This window comes from Bufo gargarizans, chromosome 6 (assembly GCF_014858855.1).
Source record: "Bufo gargarizans isolate SCDJY-AF-19 chromosome 6, ASM1485885v1, whole genome shotgun sequence".
NCBI classification, from domain to species: Eukaryota; Metazoa; Chordata; class Amphibia; order Anura; family Bufonidae; genus Bufo; species Bufo gargarizans.
Window position 1 is genome coordinate 358,296,438 of NC_058085.1, and position 19,020 is coordinate 358,315,457.

At 48.4% G+C, this 19,020-nt stretch overlaps 1 protein-coding gene across 4 annotated transcripts in view; it reads right to left on the reverse strand.

The window, feature by feature from the left end:
* The window catches only part of CPEB3 (cytoplasmic polyadenylation element binding protein 3), a 116,563-nt gene that overhangs the window by 75,839 nt on the left and 21,704 nt on the right, over positions 1-19,020 (reverse strand). For 3 of the 4 annotated variants that reach the window (XM_044297333.1, XM_044297332.1, XM_044297331.1), the window contains exon 1: positions 6,737-7,706. The exons of the other annotated variant lie outside the window; for it this stretch is intronic. In XM_044297333.1, coding sequence (XP_044153268.1) covers positions 6,737-7,549 — 813 coding nt within the window. In that variant the 5' untranslated portion in view covers positions 7,550-7,706. Of the gene's footprint in view, positions 1-6,736; positions 7,707-19,020 lie in introns of those variants that run through there. 4 annotated transcript variants of the gene reach the window in all.

A 19,020-nucleotide genomic window follows, 5' to 3' on the forward strand; every position in this document is an offset into this window, starting at 1 on the left:
ATCTGTACAGTCCAAGAAGTGACCAGTGCAAAAACTTATGGTTTATGGTTTTTGTTTAAATAGAGATAGACATAGAAAATTAAAAATACACCACCAAAAATTCTTTAAAAATATGTTAAACGTAATAATGCGATTTAAACAAAAAGGTCATTTTCTGAAGACACATTCCCTTTAAGCACATCCTATGGAAGCTCAGGGGATATCAAAGTCAGGCGTAAAACGCCAGCTTTTGATAAATGATCCCAATATCTCCATAAGAATCCAGCAACTGAAGCATGCCACAATTTTAAAATTGGAGACATATAGAGGTACAGAAGCGCCCCACGAACTGCCATTCTTTATATCACCAAGTCTGACACCGTGACAATAGGGCACCCACTACATCCAGGGCACAGAATGCATCTCCATCTTTATAGACATTCTTCACTGTAAGAGCAGCAAGACGTCCTGCCGCAGGATGACACGATTTCTGATGGAAGCGTACGGGCTCAGCACAAGACTATGGATGCCATGTTGCGGATCCATACTGTACTTGGACCTATAGAGCCATCATACAGACGTGTGCATGTGCCCTAAGGGTACTTTCACACTAGCTTTTTTGTTTTCCGGTATTGAATTCCGTCCTAGGGGCTCTATATACCGGAAAAGAACTCATCAGTTTTATCCTAATGCATTCTGAATGGAGAGCAATCCGTTCAGGATGCATCAGTTTAGTCCCTCTTACGTTTTTTGGCCGGAGAAAATACCGCAGCATGCTGTAGTTTTCTCTCCGGCCAAAAATCCTAAACACTTGCTATTGAAATGCATTAATGCCGGATTGCATTAATGCCGGCACCAAGTGTTCCGGCAAAACGGATCCGTTCTTTCAGTCCGTGCATGCGCAGACCATTAAATCTGTGAAAAATAAATAAATACCGGATCCGTTTTTCCGGATGACAACCGTAAAGACTGATCCGGTATTGCAATGCATTTGTGAGACGGATCTGGAGTTAGTTTTGCAACAGCTGGAGGGCCGCAGGTTGGGCAACACTGACGTAGAGGAAATTAATCCGAGGCACTTACTAATTTATCCATATTACTTCCTTTGCTGCCTGGATTCATTTTTCAACTTTTCGCTTGTTTCCATGGTTACGACGACCCTGCAATCCATCAGCGGTGGTCGTGCTTGCACACTATAGATAAAAAGCATCAGCCTAGGTGAGCTCCCACGATCCCAGTCACCAGAGAGGCCGGAACTTTTTTCCTATAGCGTGCAAGCACGTCCACCACTGCTGGACTGTAGGGTGGCCGTAACCATGGAAACAAGCAGTGTATAACATGATGGAAAAAAGAATCCAGCCAGCGAAGGAAGCAATATGGACAATCACAGTACATTAGGAAGTGCCTTGTATTAACTTTCTGTACATGATAAATGCCATTTGCTGAAGTGAGACACCCGCTTTAATACGTACCAGAGGTGAACCGCCCAGACATACTTACCGTCCCCGTGTGACACTTTTACAGCTTTCCCCACAAAGGATTCCCTTTTTATATAAGTAATAAAATACAGGGAATGGATTAGTGAAATGTCTCGCTGCTTCTGAAGAGACGGCCCTGTTCTCTCCTGGTTTGCCATCTGACACCAAAGCACAATTTCTTTAATTTTAAAGGCCATGCACCTGCTGGCGGCCGAAATCTTCATCACTGGGAACATTTACACAGAGCAAATATCAAACGCAGTTTGTAACTGAAAATCAAGACTGGCTTCTAAAGAGCAGAAAAAGTGCTGTCCGAAAGCCCGGACTAAGGCCTCATGCACACGACCGTATGGCTTTTTCAGTGTTTTGCAGGCCGCAAAAAACGGATTAGCAAAAAATACAGATGACATCCGTGTGCATTCCGTTTTTTGCGGAATAGAACATCTGGCCCCCAACAGAACAGTCCTATCCTTGTCCGTTATGCGGACAAAAATAGGACATGTTCTCTCTTTAAACGGAATGCATACGGAGTACATTCCGACCCATTGAAATGAATGGTTCCATTATACGGACCGTATATAGAACACAAAAAAAAAGAACGGTAACCAGGGGGGGACGGGGGGGGGGGGGGGGGACACGTCGTGTGTATGAGGCCTAATAGTAATGTAAGGGGCAGAACCGAAACTCCTGGCAAGAGAAAAAATAAAATAAATAAATTCGCCACATCATTGGTAAAAAACACTGGATTTCCGAGAATTACACCTGGAAGAGGTCCGTCAGTTCAGAGCGCTGGAGGTGTGAACACACTACGGACAAACGCGTACTGTAGTTTGTGACCACCCGAATACTTACACCGGGCACCAACACAGCATGGCAGACAAGGGATACTGTTAAAAGATAACAGTGGCCTCCCAGCACCCCCAGACATGGGTGCACCACCAATGAGGCCAGGTGAGGCGATCAGGTAGGGGCAAGAGGCGGGCAGCGGAAGGGCCATGGGCAATGGGCAGCGGAAGGGCCATGGGCAATGAGCGCTTTCATTGTGGTAAAGGGGTTAGGTTAAGAAATTAACATGGGGGGGGGGGCACACACCCAGTGAACAGACAATTATTCCCTCCCGATACCCATCTGCCCGTCAGTGGAGGGGGAAGAGCTACATTCACATGCAGCAATCAGCTCCACTGTATCCCTAAGTTCACACCTGAGCGTTTTACAGCGCGTTCAAACGCGCTGTAAAACGCTCAACACATGAAAACCAATGCTTCCCTATGGGAATGGTTCTCACCTGGGCGTTTTACAGCGCGTACGATCGCGCTGTAAAACACCCGACGCATAATCAAGTACTTGAGCTTCTTTGGGGCGTTTTGACGCGCGTTTGTGGCCATAGGACACAGCAGTCAATGACACAAACGCGCGTCAAACGCGCGTTTACTATTACAAAAAACGCACATAAAAACACGCGACAAAAACGCGCGTTTGAGAAACGCTCAGGTGTGAAAGCAGGGTATGAGGGCGAGCGATGGCTGCTGCCAATTCATGGTTTCTGGGCAGCAGATCCCTGTTCAGAGCAAAATCTGCTGCCAAGAAACAATGACTGCAATGAACAGTGCCGTGGTTGGCAAGGACGGGTTCTCAATCATCACCGTTTCGTTTTCCGTTCTTCTGATCCATCAGAAGTCCTTTTCCTCCAGTCAAAAAGAACAGACCTCAGATGGAAATGGCTAAAACGGTTTTCTGTTCTTCTGATGGATCAGAGCGGAAAACGAAACGGTGATGTGAATCTGGCCTAAGCTGTGAGGAGGCGGCGGCGGCGCTCAGAGCCACGCGTTCCGATTCTAGCCGTCTAATCTAAATGGATGTCTTATTTTGTGGAGATTCCCTCCATAGGAAGAAGAAATTAAATAAAAATTCCCGATAAGATGATTTTCCAATCCAATTCATACACTCAAGAGGAGGAGACAACAGGGAATAAATGGGAAACTGTTTAGTTCCAGTCCTTCGTCAGGAGGTTTATGAACAGCGGTGCCCAGTCCAGGCAGTGCGCCAATCCTCCTCCACTGCAGCGAATGCCCCATTAAGACTACGGGTGCAGGTGTTTGAATAATGCCGGGTCAGATCTGGCGGTGTTTTCCCGACACTTTTCTAATGCGCTTTTTCATACCAGAGACACTGGGGCTTGGCAAATATGGCGCTGGGCCTGAACGGCATATTTTCTTATTGTATTTATCATTTTAAAATAAAAATAAAATTTAAAAAATTAATAAATCTGCGTCGGAGGCTCCATTACGGTTCCTGCACATGGGTGTGGCTTTCTAAACAGAATTTCCACATGGATCATCGTGTGGATTTCTCTGCGTTTCCGCACCAAAATATGTATATATTGCTCGCAGATTTTGAGGCGATTTTGCCCCAATCTCAGATTTCTGTGGGTGAAGTGTAGGTGAGCTTTGCCAAATCTAATTCAATCTGCTGGTACTGTATTATGTCGTATTATAATATGCTGCGGTTTTTCTGCACAAATTTTCCTTTGGAAAAAACGCGTCTAATCCGGCAGCCTTAGGCCACCTGCACACGTTGCGGTATACGTGCGTTTTTTCCATGCGAAAAAAAAAACAAAAACACTGCGTATTACAGTACCAGCAAAGTGTATGAGATTACACTAATCTCATGTCCACGTTGTGTTTTTCTTCTGTGCAGAAATTGACCTGCCACACGGATTTCAAATTTAATAGCACGTCGACTAAGTTTGCGGTTTTAGCTGCGGTTTTCACCCTTTTCAAAAGGAAGGAAGGGCGAGATCCGCGGCGAAACCGCATCTAATCCGCAATTAAACATTGTGGTTTTGCTGCAGAAACGCACGTATATCCACACGGGAATTCGTGCGGCTTTAGACTAGGTCTACACGACGAAAACAAGTCGCATGACAGATAGGGCACAACTACACTGCGACATTTTGTCGCACGACAATTTTTATAATGGTAGTCTATGGTGTCGCACTGCGACAGTTGCAGAAAAATCCATCTTGAATAGACTACCATTATAAAAACTGTCGCGTGACATATGTCGTCGCGTAGACCTAGCCTTAGGCCTCATGCACACGACCGTTGTGTGCATCCGTGGCCGTTGTGCCGTTTTCCGTTTTTTTTTCACTGACCCATTGACTTTCAATGGGTCCGTGGAAAAATCGGAAAATGCACCGTTTGGCAGCCGCATCCGTGATCAGTGTTTCCTGGCCGTGAAAAAAATAGGACCTGTCCTATTTTTTTCACGGCCAACGGTTCACGGACCCATTCAAGTCAATGGGTCCGTGAAAAATCACAGATGCACACAAGATTGTCACCCGTGTCCGTGATCCGTGTCCGTGATCCGTGTCCGTTTTTTCCTATCATTTCAATGGCAAACTTGACTTAGATTTTTTTTTCATTTTTCATGTCCGTGGATCCTCCAAAAATCAAGGAAGACCCACGGACGAAAAAAAGGTCACGGATCACGGACCTACGTACCCCGTTTTTGCGTACCTTAAAAAAAAACGGTCGTGTGCATGAGGCCTTAATGTGCGTTTCTGTGAGCAGGTGGCCTTAGGGACCTCCGTCGCAGATCCCGTCAAAAAACACTGGGACAATGCAAAAATTCTAACCCAAGCCCGATGGACCCCATTATAGTAAATGGGTGCATATGGCGCCATTCAGTTCCGTTATTTCTGCTGTTCTGGTCCTATAACAAAGCAGAACAATGGAAACGACAACGCTGGCGTGAATATACGTCCCGATATTTATTTATTTTTTCTGCTTGCATTGAAAAATCACCACGTGGGGTGATGCTGCCGCCTCGATGAGATGCAAGTAAATATTATGCGGACATGTGGCTTTATCACAAATTGGCGCGGTTTTTAAATGCTTGTTAACGGGCTCATGCTTTTCCAGTCACCTGGAAAAAAATGCGGACATTAACAAGTGTACGTTAACTGTGCCGATTATTTTCTGTAAAGCCACATACTGGCGCAATTTGCGCTCCGCTGCATGCGGTCGCACCCCTATGTCTAAGCATATACATCAATTGTGAACTTATTTCCTTCCAATCCAGCTGCAAATGGATTCCAGGATTTCCAGTGTGCGTAACAGACACCTGCAGGGGAAGGAAAAGTACACGGGCCACGTAGGTCGACTGAGCAGATTAACTGAAATGTCAAGACGACCGCGCTCTAGTGAATGGCATTTCAGCACTGCCCTTATCCGACAGCTGTTACAAGGCTGCACAAACAAGGTCCGGGCAACTGTGGAACGCCGGGGGTCTGAAGCGACACAATTTTACGCTACATTTTGTACGAGTGACACATTGAAAACCTCTTTAAATGACCCCCGATGTGTCCCTGCTGCTGCTGCGTACACCATGGCGTATTAATAGGGCAATGATTAAACTGCTTAATATGCTGCGAGCGGTGCACACGGCGTCCGCAGAAACAGGTTCCAACCTACTGAGCGTGGAAAATCTCTCCGCTGAAGTCCGTCCTGCACAATGCAGCAACTTGCCTTCCTACAGCCGACGGAACACACTGGACGACCCCCCCCCCCCCATCAGATAGACTCCAATAAAATCCCAAAACCACATATTAGAAAGCATATCTGTAAATGGGGGGGGGGGGGGGGGGGGGGATTTAAAATTTCGGGTGAAGTCGTCACAAGGAATAAAACCAGGGGCAAAAATATTCGATGGTGATCTGGAGGGCAGATCCTGATCTGGACATATGATGCGTCAGGAGTCACGGGCAGCTTAAATGACGGACGCCGCGGTGGACCCCATCATTGTCTCATTTATGGTTTTCTGCTCCAATGAAGGGACTGAAAACTGGAAATGACACTGTTCTCACGAACGCTACCTTACAAAAATTGGGCAGGGTGACGCACACTTACGGTATTACACACCGGGTGCACTGCCACACAAAAAAATAACAAAAAACGGTGCGCCAGTTATTAGAAATCTAGTGCGGACAAGGCCGAGAGCCAATTACCGACCTCCGTAAAAGGAAAATAAAAAAAATAAAAATGATATATTATATATCTGGAAGTCGGAGGAGAAGCGGCCAGGCTGCAGCTATTCACTGACATGCGGCATATGCCATATTGGCCGTCCTTAGTACATAGTCTAGACATGCAGAAGGTTTAACCCCGTCATTGCTAGTAAAGGTTTCCCGATACTTACGTCCCCCCCACCCAGTTATAAAGGCAACACATCACACAGAACAGAGATTAGCAGACGTGCCAAGACGGGCGGGTACCCACCTGCAAGGGCAAAAGGGTATTGCCGTTATCCGTCCTGAAAGCGTTGTCCTCCACCCAGGATTTGGGAGCCAGAGGTGAAGCGCGAGGAAATTTGGGGGGTGCAATCACATTACTGGAGAAAGGTTTTTTCAATGGGGAGATCGGATTGAGCGGTGAGGGCACCCCGACTCCGACCCCTACTCCTACCCCCACCGCCCTGCGGGGGTCTCTGCCCGGCTGCAGACCTCCCCAGGGATTGGAGGGGTTATTCCACGCTGCATTCTGCTGGTTATTCCAGCTGGAAGGAGACAGCGAAGAGGAGGACGAGGTGGAGGGCTTGTTGGTCAGGATGGCCTGGTGGCTGTAAGCGGTCCTCTGGTTGTAGGGGGGGTGGTTGTTGGGGCTGACAGGGGACCTTCTCTGCTGCTGATGAGTCTGATGAGCCAGCCCCAGCTGAGGGGAGTAGGTGCCCCCAAATACAGGGCTGACGTGGTGGTGGTGAGGGAAGTTCTGGAACAGCATGGTCCCGTTGACAGGGGTAATTCCTTGGAAAAAGCTGTCATCCACAGCATTGCCAGAGCCTCCGGTGGACCAGGTGCTTCCGAAGGATGGGGACAGGGAAGGGCCAGTGGGGGGCTCCTGCTGACCAGGCTGGGGGAAGCTCAGACCAGGTAAGATGGGGGACTCCATCTGCATCTTCTCCTTCAGAGTTGGGGTGCTGCTGCTGTTCTCAGGGCTGGGGGGCTCTGCACAACAGGGGGCTTCTGAGCTGCTGGGGTCCTGCTGCTGCCTCTGCTGAGGGTGGCTTCTGTCCATCAGTAAGTCATCCTGCATGGCTTGTGCGGCTGAAACAGGGGAGAGAGAAAGGCAGAGGAGGTTAGGACTGAGTCAGCGGGCACCAGAGCACTGCGAGCAGCTGCGTGTGCCCTGCAGCGGGGGCCAAGGAGCCGCATCACCGCTCCGCCACGTCTCTGCGCCCCAGCACCGGAACTCTGCGCCCGGGCGGCGCTCGGCTTCTGGTTCCTGTTATCTGCAGGCGCCTCCTCCGGCCGGCCCCGAGCGGCAGACGTCAGTGCACACTGCTGCGTCCTTCAGCAAGGTGACCGGCACTGCGGCTCCTCCGCCCCCGCCAGAGGCGCCCCGATAATCGCCTCCGTCATAGAGCTGCGCCCCGATAATCACCCCATCATAGAGCTGCGCCCCGATAATAACCCCCGTCATAGAGCTGCACCCCGATAATCGCCCCCATCATAGAGCTGCGCCCCGATAATCACCCCCGTCATAGAGCTGCGCCCCGATAATCACCTCCGTCATAGAGCTGCGCCCCGATAATCACCCATCATACAGCTGCACCCCGATAATCGCCCCCATCATAGACCTGCACCCCGATAATCACCCCCATCATAGACCTTCACCCCGATAATCGCCACCCATCATAGAGCTGCGCCCCGATGATAACCCCACCAGCGAGCTGCGCCCCAATAATGACCCCACCAGAGAGAGAGGCACCCCAATAATCACCCCACCAGAAAGAGAGGCACCACGATAATCACCCCATCATAGAGCTGCGCCCCGATAATCGCCCCCGTCATAGAGCTGCGCCCCGATAATCGCCCCCATCATAGAGCTGCGCCCCGATAATCGCCCCCATCATAGAGCTGTGCCCCGATAATCGCCCCATCATAGAGCTGTGCCCCGATAATCGCCCCATCATAGAGCTGTGCCCCGATAATCACCCCATCATAGAGCTGCACCCCAATAATCACCCCCATCATAGAGCTGCGCCCCGATAATCGCCCCCATCATAGAGCTGCGCCCCGATAATCGCCTCCGTCATAGAGCTGCGCCCCGATAATCGCCTCCGTCATAGAGCTGCGCCCCGATAATCACCCCATCATAGAGCTGCGCCCCGATAATAACCCCCGTCATAGAGCTGCACCCCGATAATCACCCCCATCATAGAGCTGCGCCCCGATAATCACCCCCGTCATAGAGCTGCGCCCCGATAATCACCTCCGTCATAGAGCTGCGCCCCGATAATCACCCATCATACAGCTGCACCCCGATAATCGCCCCCATCATAGACCTGCACCCCGATAATCACCCCCATAGACCTTCACCCCGATAATCGCCACCCATCATAGAGCTGCGCCCCGATGATAACCCCACCAGCGAGCTGCGCCCCAATAATGACCCCACCAGAGAGAGAGGCACCCCAATAATCACCCCACCAGAAAGAGAGGCACCACGATAATCACCCCATCATAGAGCTGCGCCCCGATAATCGCCCCCGTCATAGAGCTGCGCCCCGATAATCGCCCCCATCATAGAGCTGCGCCCCGATAATCGCCCCCATCATAGAGCTGTGCCCCGATAATCGCCCCATCATAGAGCTGTGCCCCGATAATCGCCCCATCATAGAGCTGTGCCCCGATAATCACCCCATCATAGAGCTGCACCCCAATAATCACCCCCATCATAGAGCTGCGCCCCGATAATTGCCCCCATCATAGAGCTGCGCCCCGATAATCGCCCCCATCATAGAGCTGCACCCCAATAATCACCCCCATCATAGAGCTGCGCCCCGATAATCACCCCCATCATAGAGCTGCATCCCGATAATCACCCCCATCATAGAGCTGCACCCCGATAATCACCCCCATCATAGAGCTGCACCCCGATAATGGCCCCCATCATAGAGCTGCGCCCCGATAATCGCCCCCATCATACAGCTGCACCCCGATAATCGCCCCATCATACAGCTGCACCCCAATAATCACCCCCATCATACAGCTGCACCCCGATAATCACCCCCATAATGGCCCCCATCATAGAGCTGCGCCCCGATAATCACCCCTTTCATAGAGCTGCACCCCGATAATCACCCCACCAGAGAGAGAGGCACCCCGATAATCACCCCGAGAGGCACCCCGATAATCACCCCCATCATACAGCTGCACCCCGATAATCACCCCCATCATACAGCTGCACCCCGATAATGACCCCCATCATACAGCTGCACCCCGATAATGACCCCCATCATACAGCTGCACCCCGATAATCACCCCACCAGAGAGGCACCCCGATAATCACCCCACCAGAGAGGCACCCCGAGAATCACCCCACCAGAGAGAGGCACCCCGATAATCACCCCCATCATACAGCTGCACCCGATAATCACCCCATAGAGCTGCACCCCGATAATGGCCCCCATCAGAGAGCTGCACCCCGATAATCACCCCCATTATACAGCTGCACCCCGATAATGACCCCCATCATACAGCTGCACCCCGATAATCACCCCACCAGAGAGGCACCCCGATAATCACCCCCATCATAGAGCTGCACCCCGATAATCACCCCCATCATACAGCTGCACCCGATAATCACCCCATCATAGAGCTGCACCCCGATAATGGCCCCCATCATAGAGCTGCACCCCGATAATTACCCTGATCAGAAAGCTGTACCCCACTATTTATGACTGACAACCTGCACCCACTGTTTATCATGATGAACAAGCTGCACCCCAGTAAAGCTGATTATACATGTGCAACCACTTAGGCCTGATGCACACGACCGTATGTATTTTGCAGTGTGCAAAAACAGATCTGCAAAAAACACAGATGACGTCCGTGTGCATTCTGTATTTTGCGGAACGAAACAGCTGGCCCCTAATAGAACAGTCCTATCCTTGTCCGTAATGAGGACAATAATAGGTCATGTTCTATTTTTTTGTAGAACGGCCATACGGAAACGGAATGCACATGGAGTACCTTCCATTTTTTTTGCGGACCAATTGAAATGAATGGTTCCGCATACGGTCCGCCAAAAAAACGGAACGGACACGGAATGAAAATACGTTCGTGTGCATGAGGCCTTATCCTCATGAACCTGGCGAATGATCCGGTTGTAGCTGCGCCCCCATTTCTATGCTCCTCCTGTTTACCCTTTTCATCAAGTCCAGAACCTATCCCTATGAACAAGGTGTACCCCGAGATTCATCCCGTCAGTAAGGCTACTTTCACACTAGCGTTTATACTGGATCCGGCAGGGCTCAGATAAAACGCTTCCGTTACTGATAATACAACCGTCTGCATCCGTTCTGAACGGATCCGGTTGTATTATCTTTAACATTGCCAAGACGGATCCGTTTTCTATTGTGTCAGAGAAAACAGATCCGCCCCCATTGACTTACATTGTGAGTCGTGACGGATCTGTCTTGGTCCGCACCACATCGCGGACAGAAAAACGCTGCTTGTAGCGTTAATCTGTCCGCGATGGTGACGCAACCAAATGGAACGGAATGCATTCTGGTGCACTCGCCGTTTCGTTCAGTCCCCATTCCATTGATGAATGGGGGACAAAACAGAAGCCCCAACCCCCCCCCCCCCCCCCCCCCCCCCCCCCCCCCCGCTAGTGAGACCCTATGACGGATCTTAATAGTGGAAAGGGAAAACACAAGTGTGAAAGCAGCCTGCGGTGCACCCCACTATTTATGTTGATCATGGCGACGAGCCACACTTCTTATCGCTGTGACCCCCGAGAATAACACTCTTGATACATGCAGACATTCACCCACAATTCCTCATGTTAGGGCCCTTATATTCCCCCCCCAGCGCACCCCACTATACAGCCTCCCATCAGTGTGCCCTACTACTGACCCGCAATTTAATCATGCACTCCACTTTTCAAAGTCTTGTTAAAACTGCTTGGCTCACTATTTATCCTGACCATACGGATGCCCCCCACTTTCCGGGCGTCATTATTTGTCTAGATCCGGAACACGTCCCCCCTCATACTATTCATCTGCGTCCCCCCTATTCCCTGGGGCGGCAGTAATCTGAGGGGATCTTTATTTCTGAGATGGATGTGTCAGCCGGTCGCACGCGGATCTGCGCCTTTCCTCTACCTAATCCGCAGCAATGATGAACAAGCCGCGGATATTAAAACTCGCATCGCGTTCATTATGTCATGCGGATGTTTTCCTGCAGCATGTGACTGCGGTATAAAATTCCCAGCATTAGGCCTCTTTCACATGAGCGAGTTTTCCGTCCGGATGCGATGCATAGTGAATGGGGCTTGATGAAAAACGGAAGCATCCAGATGCAATTTTATTATTATTCTTCACACGCGTGAAAAAAAAGCATCAAAAACCTCTTGCATCCGAGTGGAAAAAACTGAAACACTGGACGAAATTGCAGACAAAACTGATTGAACTTACGTGAAAAACCTTCAGTTTTTATCCTGCAAAGATAGAAAAAAGGGAGCGCAAATGGGGGAACAAAAGAAGGGGGGGGGGATTTGGAAAGACTCAAGGGTCCACGGGAAAGAGAAAATAATTGGGGCAGGTACGAGTCAGGAAGGGGGTTGTTAGGGGGAATGGAATAGGGTGCGGGTTGGAGGATAGGGGAAGCTGGGCCGCGACAAATAGTGGATGCACAGAAAAAGACCAGGGGAGCGCCAAACGGTGAAAATAAATAAATGGGACTAATGGAGGCTTAGGCCCCTTTCACACGAGCGAGTATTCCGCGCGGATGCGATGCGTGAGTTGAATGCATTGCACCCGCACTGAATACCGACCCTTTTATTTCTACGGGGCTGTGCACATGAGCGGTGATTTTCACGCATCACTTATGTGTTGCATGAAAATCGCAGGATGCTCTATTTTGTGCGTTTTTCACGTAACGCAGGCCCCATAGAAATGAATGGGGTTGCGTGAAAATCGCAAGCATCCGCAAGCAAGTGCAGATGCGGTGCGATTTTCACGCACGGTTGCTAGGAGACGATCGGGATGGAGACCCGATCATTATTATTTCCCCTTTTTTTGTGGGGCTACGAAAAATAATAGCATTCTGAATACAGAATACATAGTACAATAGTGCTGGAGGGGTTAAAATAAAATAATAAAAAATTATTTAACTCGCCTTAGTCCACTTGATCGCGAAGCCGGCATCTCCTTCTGTCTTCATCTTAGCTGTGTGGAGGAACAGGACCTGTGGTGACGTCACTCCGGTCATCACATTATCCATCACCATGGTAAAAGATCATGTGATGACCGGAGTGACGTCACCACAGGTCCTGTTACTACACGCAGCTAAGATCAAGACAGAAGAAGATGCCGGCTTCGCGATCAAGTGGACTAAGGTGAGTTAAATTATTTTTTTTAACCCCTCCAGTGCTATTTTACTATGCATTCTGTATTCAGAATGCTATTATTTTCCCTTATAACCATGTTATAAGGGAAAATGATACAATCTACAGAACACTGATCCCAAGCCCAAACTTCAGTGAAGAAGTTCGGGTTTGGGTACCAAACATGCGCGATCTTTCTCACGCGAGTGTAAAACGCATTACAATGTTTTGAACTCGCGCGGAAAAATCGCATGTGTTCCCGCAACGCACCCGCACCTTTTCCCGCAACGCCCGTGTGAAAGAGGCCTTACAGGGCCATACTAAAAGTGAAGGTCGCCGTGTGATGTAAAGCCAGTTGATCCGTCAAAACGTGTGCAAACTGATGGCATTTGTCAGACGGATCAGGATTCCGATCCGTATGACAAATGCATTGAAATGCCGGATCCGTCTCTCTGGGGTCATCCGGAAAAACGGATCCGGCATTCATTTTTTTTCTCATTTTTAAAGGTCTGAGCATGCGCAGACTACAATGCCGGATCCGTTTTGCCAGAACACTCGGGGCCGGATCCGGCATTAATACATTCCAATGGAAAATAATGCCGGATCCGGCATTCCAGCAAGTGTTCAGTATTTTTGGCCGGAGAGAAAACTTCAGCCTGCTGCGGTATTTTCTCCGGCCAAAAAACGTAAGCGGGACTGAACTGATGCATCCTGAACGGATTGCTCTCCATTCAGAATGCATTAGGATAAAACTGATCCGTTCTCTTACGGTATTGAGCCCCTAGGACAGAACTCAATACCTAATTTGTTTTTACATTTGAAATAATAAAAACAAGTATAATTACTATAACTATTTAGTAAAATACATTTTTATCCTGAACAGATCTTGACACAATCCATATCGCTCATGTGAAAGAGGTCGTAGAGAGGAAAAGCCAAGATTTAGGGCTCATGCACACGACCGTGGTTTTGGTTCACAGAAATGAGGATCGGATGCGGACCCATTCATCTCGATGGGGCCTCAAAGGATGCAGACGGCACACCCGCATTCGTACGTCCATTTCGTAACGCCACAAAAAAAAAAAAATGGAAGCAGTCTCTCAGCCAGTATTTGTGTTTTGCAGACCAAAAACGGATACAGTTGGAGCCCTTAGGCCTTTTTTTTTTTTTTTTTTTTTTTTTTTTTACAAGAGCGAGTTTTCCATCCGGACGCAATGCGTGTAGAGAACTTATAGTCCCTGGGCTTAAGGCCTCATGCACACGACCGTTGTGTGCATCCGTGGCCGTTGTGCCGTTTTCCGTTTTTTTTCGCGGACCCATTGACTTTCAATGGGTCCGTGGAAAAATCGGAAAATGCACCGTTTTGCAGCCGAGGCCGTGATCCGTGTATCCTGTCCGTCAAAAAAATATGACCTGTCCTATTTTTTTGACGGACAACGGTTCACGGACCCATTCAAATCAATGGGTCCGTGAAAGAACACGGATGCACACAAGATTGGCATCCGTGTCCGTGATCCGTGGCCGTAGGTTGCTTTCATACAGACGGATCCGAAGATCCGTCTGCATAAAAGCTTTTTCTGATCCAAGTTTTCACTTCGTGAAAACTCATTTCCGACAGTATATTCTAACACAAAAGCGTTCCCATGGTGATGGGGACGCTTCTAGTTAGAATACACTGCAAACTTTGTACAAGACTGCCCCCTGCTGCCTGGCACCACCCGATCTCTTACAGGGGGTTATGATAGCACAATTAACCCCTTCAGGTGCGGCACCTAAAGGGGTTAATTGTACTATCATATTCCCCTGTAGCAATAGTACAATAGTAGAAGATTCATACTTACCTGCTTGCTGCTGCGATGTGTGTGACCAGCCGGGAGCTCCTCCTACTGGTAAGTGACAGTTCTTTAGCAATGCGCCGCACAGACTTTTCACTTACCAGTAGGTGGAGCTCCCGGCCGGACACAGACATCGCAGCAGCAAGCAGGTAACTATGAGTCTTCTACTATTGTACTATTGCTAAGTAACCATGGCAACCAGGGCTGCAGTAGCTTCCTGGTTGCCATGGTTACCGATCGGAGCCCCAGCGATTAAACTGGGACTCCGTTCGGAACTCCGCTGCCACCAATGATGGGGGGGGGGATGGTGGGCGCACACTGTGCCACCAACGATTTTTAACTATAGAGGGAGGAAGGGGGGGGCGATGGGGGGCGCACACTGTGCCACCAACGATTTATAACAATAGAGGGAGGGGGGGGGGCCCGATGGTGGGCGCACACTGTGCCACCAACGATATTCAAACTGGGGAGGGGGGGGGGGTCTGCCCCCTGCTGCCTGGCAGCCCTGATCTCTTACAGGGGGATATGATAGTACAATTAACCCCCTCAGGTGCGGCACCTGAGGAGTTAATTGTGCTGATCACGGCCCCCTGTAAGAGATCGGGTGCTGCCAGGCAGCAGGGGGCAGTCATGTACACAGTTTTTCAGTATATTCTAACCTGAAGCGTCCCCATCACCATGGGAACGCCTCTGTGTTAGAATATACTGTCGGAAATGAGTTTCACGATGTAGCTCATATCCGACAGTATATTCTAACGTAGAGGCGTTCCCATGGTGATGGGGACGCTTCAAGTTATGTTCGGGTGTCCGCCTGGCCGTGCGGAGGCAAGCAGATCCGTCCAGACTGTTGTGCTTTTTCATAAGTTTAAACAGTTATACTTACTTATTTTAGTTATAATGGGTATTCATTGCCTTTAAGAGCAATGTTGATTTATATATTCACTGTTTTGTATGGATTTTCATGTAGGCCGAAGTAAGTCCATGAGAAGATTACTGTACTGTTCAAAACTGGTGTTATTGTTACAATATATTATACATTTAGAAAGTTAGAAGATACACCGCACCTGCAGATTCTGAGGCTTTATTGTTTTTCCTATCTGAACATGAATTCCAAAGTGTGAGAATGGTCTAGATGTTCCTCAAAGTATATATTCATGTATCAAAGTTTGTCCCTCAGCCCTGGGACAAGGCCCCAGATGTCAGAGGTGTGAAGTGTTGAAAATATTAGGCATGTATGAGTTAACCCTTAATGGTATGATGCTTATTGCTTATACAACAGTGCCATCTAGATATAAGCGGTTAATACTACATCAGTAGCAAAATTGCATTCTGGGTAGTATTATGACGCCATGCTCCTTATCAATGCACACACCCCTCCAACAATGATTGGTAAGTTCCAAACTCGGAGGGCGTGTTCATCTGATAAGTTTTGGGTTAAGAAACCAGTTACCAGAAAAAAAGAAAAAGGAAAGAAAGAAAAAAAAAGAGAAACAAACATTTGGATTATAGATCTCTGGAAAATCATTTGGATTATCGGGAAAAACTCTTGAGAGCTGGCTGCCCCAAGACTCTGCACATCACTTGACCCTTGGGTAATGTATATTTTGTTTTATGTAGTATTGATCTAAATTAATTGGCTTGATACTTAGCCAGATACCCGCTCATTTGCGGACGTGTAACGTTAGTTGCTACATCCGTATTTTCTCTGATTTCAGTTACGATGCATATAACTGAAAGAAGGGGATAATATTGGAGAAACTCTTTGTTGGGAATCTTTGAATTCCCTAGTTTTATATCAAGCCAATAATTTATAAGTTTTGTTGCAATACTACCATTATCTGAAAGATTGGTCATCATTTTTGGGCGGAGCAAGGGCTCGTATCTGTCATCTTCTTGATTGAGTTTTCCGCATAATCCATTGATTGTATATCTCTCACAAATTTAAAGCTGTATTGCATAATATTCTTGTGTTGGTTGAGTAGTGTTTTGTTGGTATCATATAGTGGTGAATTCTGGGTACTGCACATCATTGTATATTACTGAAATTTATGTTGATTCATTTTGTTTGTATTTTAACCTATTGTATAATAAATCATTTATATTTTTGCATAGACGCTTGTACCCTGTTTTACTGATTGCACAAAATAATCAGGTTCTCGATTGAACTCTTTGAGATGTTTATGTCCATCTAACGGGTCAATATAGTTTGCATAATTTTTCTTTTGACCCGATAATTTTTTCTTTATATTTATATAAAGCATTTGCTTTATATACCCGACAAGACTTATAATGTAAGTCAATGGGGACGGATCCGTTTGAAGATGACACACTGTGGCTCAATTTTCAAACGGATCCGTCCCCCATTGACTTTCAATGTAAAGTCTGGACGGATCCGTCTGAGGCTATTTTCACACTTAGAAATGTTTTAACAATATAATGCAGACGGATCCGCTCTGAACAGAGCCACCGTCTGCATTATGAACACAAGTGTGAAAGTAAAGGGACTCCTGACTTTACATTGAAAGTCAATGGGGACGGATCCGTTTGCAATTGCACCATATTGTGTCAACGTCAAACGGATCCGTCCCCATTGACTTGCATTGTAATTCAGGACGGGTCCGTTTGGCTCCGCACGGCCAGGCGGACGCCAAAACGATTTTTTTTTTATGTCCGTGGATCCTCTAAAAATCAAGGAAGACCCACAGACGAAAAAACGGTCACGGATCACGGACCCCGTTTTTGCGGACCGTGAAAAAAAACTGTCGTGTGCATGAGGCCTAAGGCTACTTTCACACTAGCGTTCGTCGGTCCGCTCGTGAGCTCCGTTTGAAGGGGCTCACGAGCGGACCCGAACGCAGCCGTCCAGCCCTGATGCAGTCTGAATGGAGCGGATCCGCTCAGACTGCATCAGTCTGGCGGCGTTCAGCCTCCGCTCCGCTCGCCTCCGCACGGACAGGCGGATAGCTGAACGCTGCTTGCAGCGTTCAGGGTGTCCGCCTGGCCGTGCGGAGGCGTGCGGATCCGTTCAGACTTACAATGTAAGTCAATGGGAACGGATCCGCTTGAAGATGTCACCAATTGACTCAATCTTCAAGCGGATCCGTCCCCCATTGACTTTACATTGAAAGTCTGAACGGATCCGCGCAGGCTACTTGCGCACTTGCGAATTTTTTTAAAGTTATTAATGCAGACGGATCCGTACTGAACGGAGCCTCCGTCTGCATTAATATGAGCGGATCCGTTCAGAACGGATCCGCCCGAACGCTAGTGTGAAAGTAGCCTAATCCTGACCCATTCATTTCAATGGGTCTCTGCACATGAGCGTTGTTTTTCACGCATCATCTTTCCGTTCAGGAGAAATCGCAGCATGTTCTGTATTGTGTGTGGTTTCTTTCCTCCATAGAAATGAATGGGGCTTATGTGAAAAACAGAAGACACCCAAATGCAATGCGTTTTCACTGAAGGTTGCTGCAGTGTTTTTTCATATGCATGTAAAACGCCTGCAATCCAGACGGAAAAAACACAGACACTGAACGCAATCACAGACAAAACGGATGGAACTTGTGAGCAAAACCTTCCATTTTCCCTGAACAGATTCTGACACAATCCGTATCGTTCATATGAAAGAGGCCTAAGGCTACCTGCACCCTGTGCATATTACACGCGGATTCTATAGTGGAAAAACCGCAGCCTAGGACAGTACCAGTCAAGTGAATGAGAACTGACAAATCTCGTGTACACTTTGCATAATTCTTCCATGCGGTAATTGACCTGCCGTGTGTCAACTGTTTGTGTGATTTTTTTTTTTTTGTGTGAAGATTTCACTCTTTGCAATGGAAAGAGTGAAACTGGGACAAATCCGCAAGGAACACAAGCGGCTTTTGGGGCAGATTTGGCACGGAAATGCAAAGAAATCCATGTGGAAATTGTGTCTAAGGCCTCATGCACACAGCCGTTGTTTTGGTCCGCATCCGAGCCGCAGTTTTGGCGGCTCGGATGCGGACCCATTCACTTCAATGGGGCCGCAAAAGATGCGGACAGCACACGGAGTTCCTCCGTACCGTGGTCTGAAAGAAATAATATAACCTGTCCTATTCTTGTCTGCGCTTTGCGGACAAGAATAGGCAGTTATATTAAAGGCTGTCAGTGCCGTTCTGCAAATTGCGGAACGCACACGGACGCCATCCGTGTTTTGCTGATCCGCAATTTGAAGACCGCAAAACACACAACGGTCGTGTGCATGAGGCCTAACCTGCACCCATGTGCAGGTAGCCTAAACATATGTCCATGCGGGACGGAGGGGCTGCAGATTCTGCATGTGACATATCCACAGCA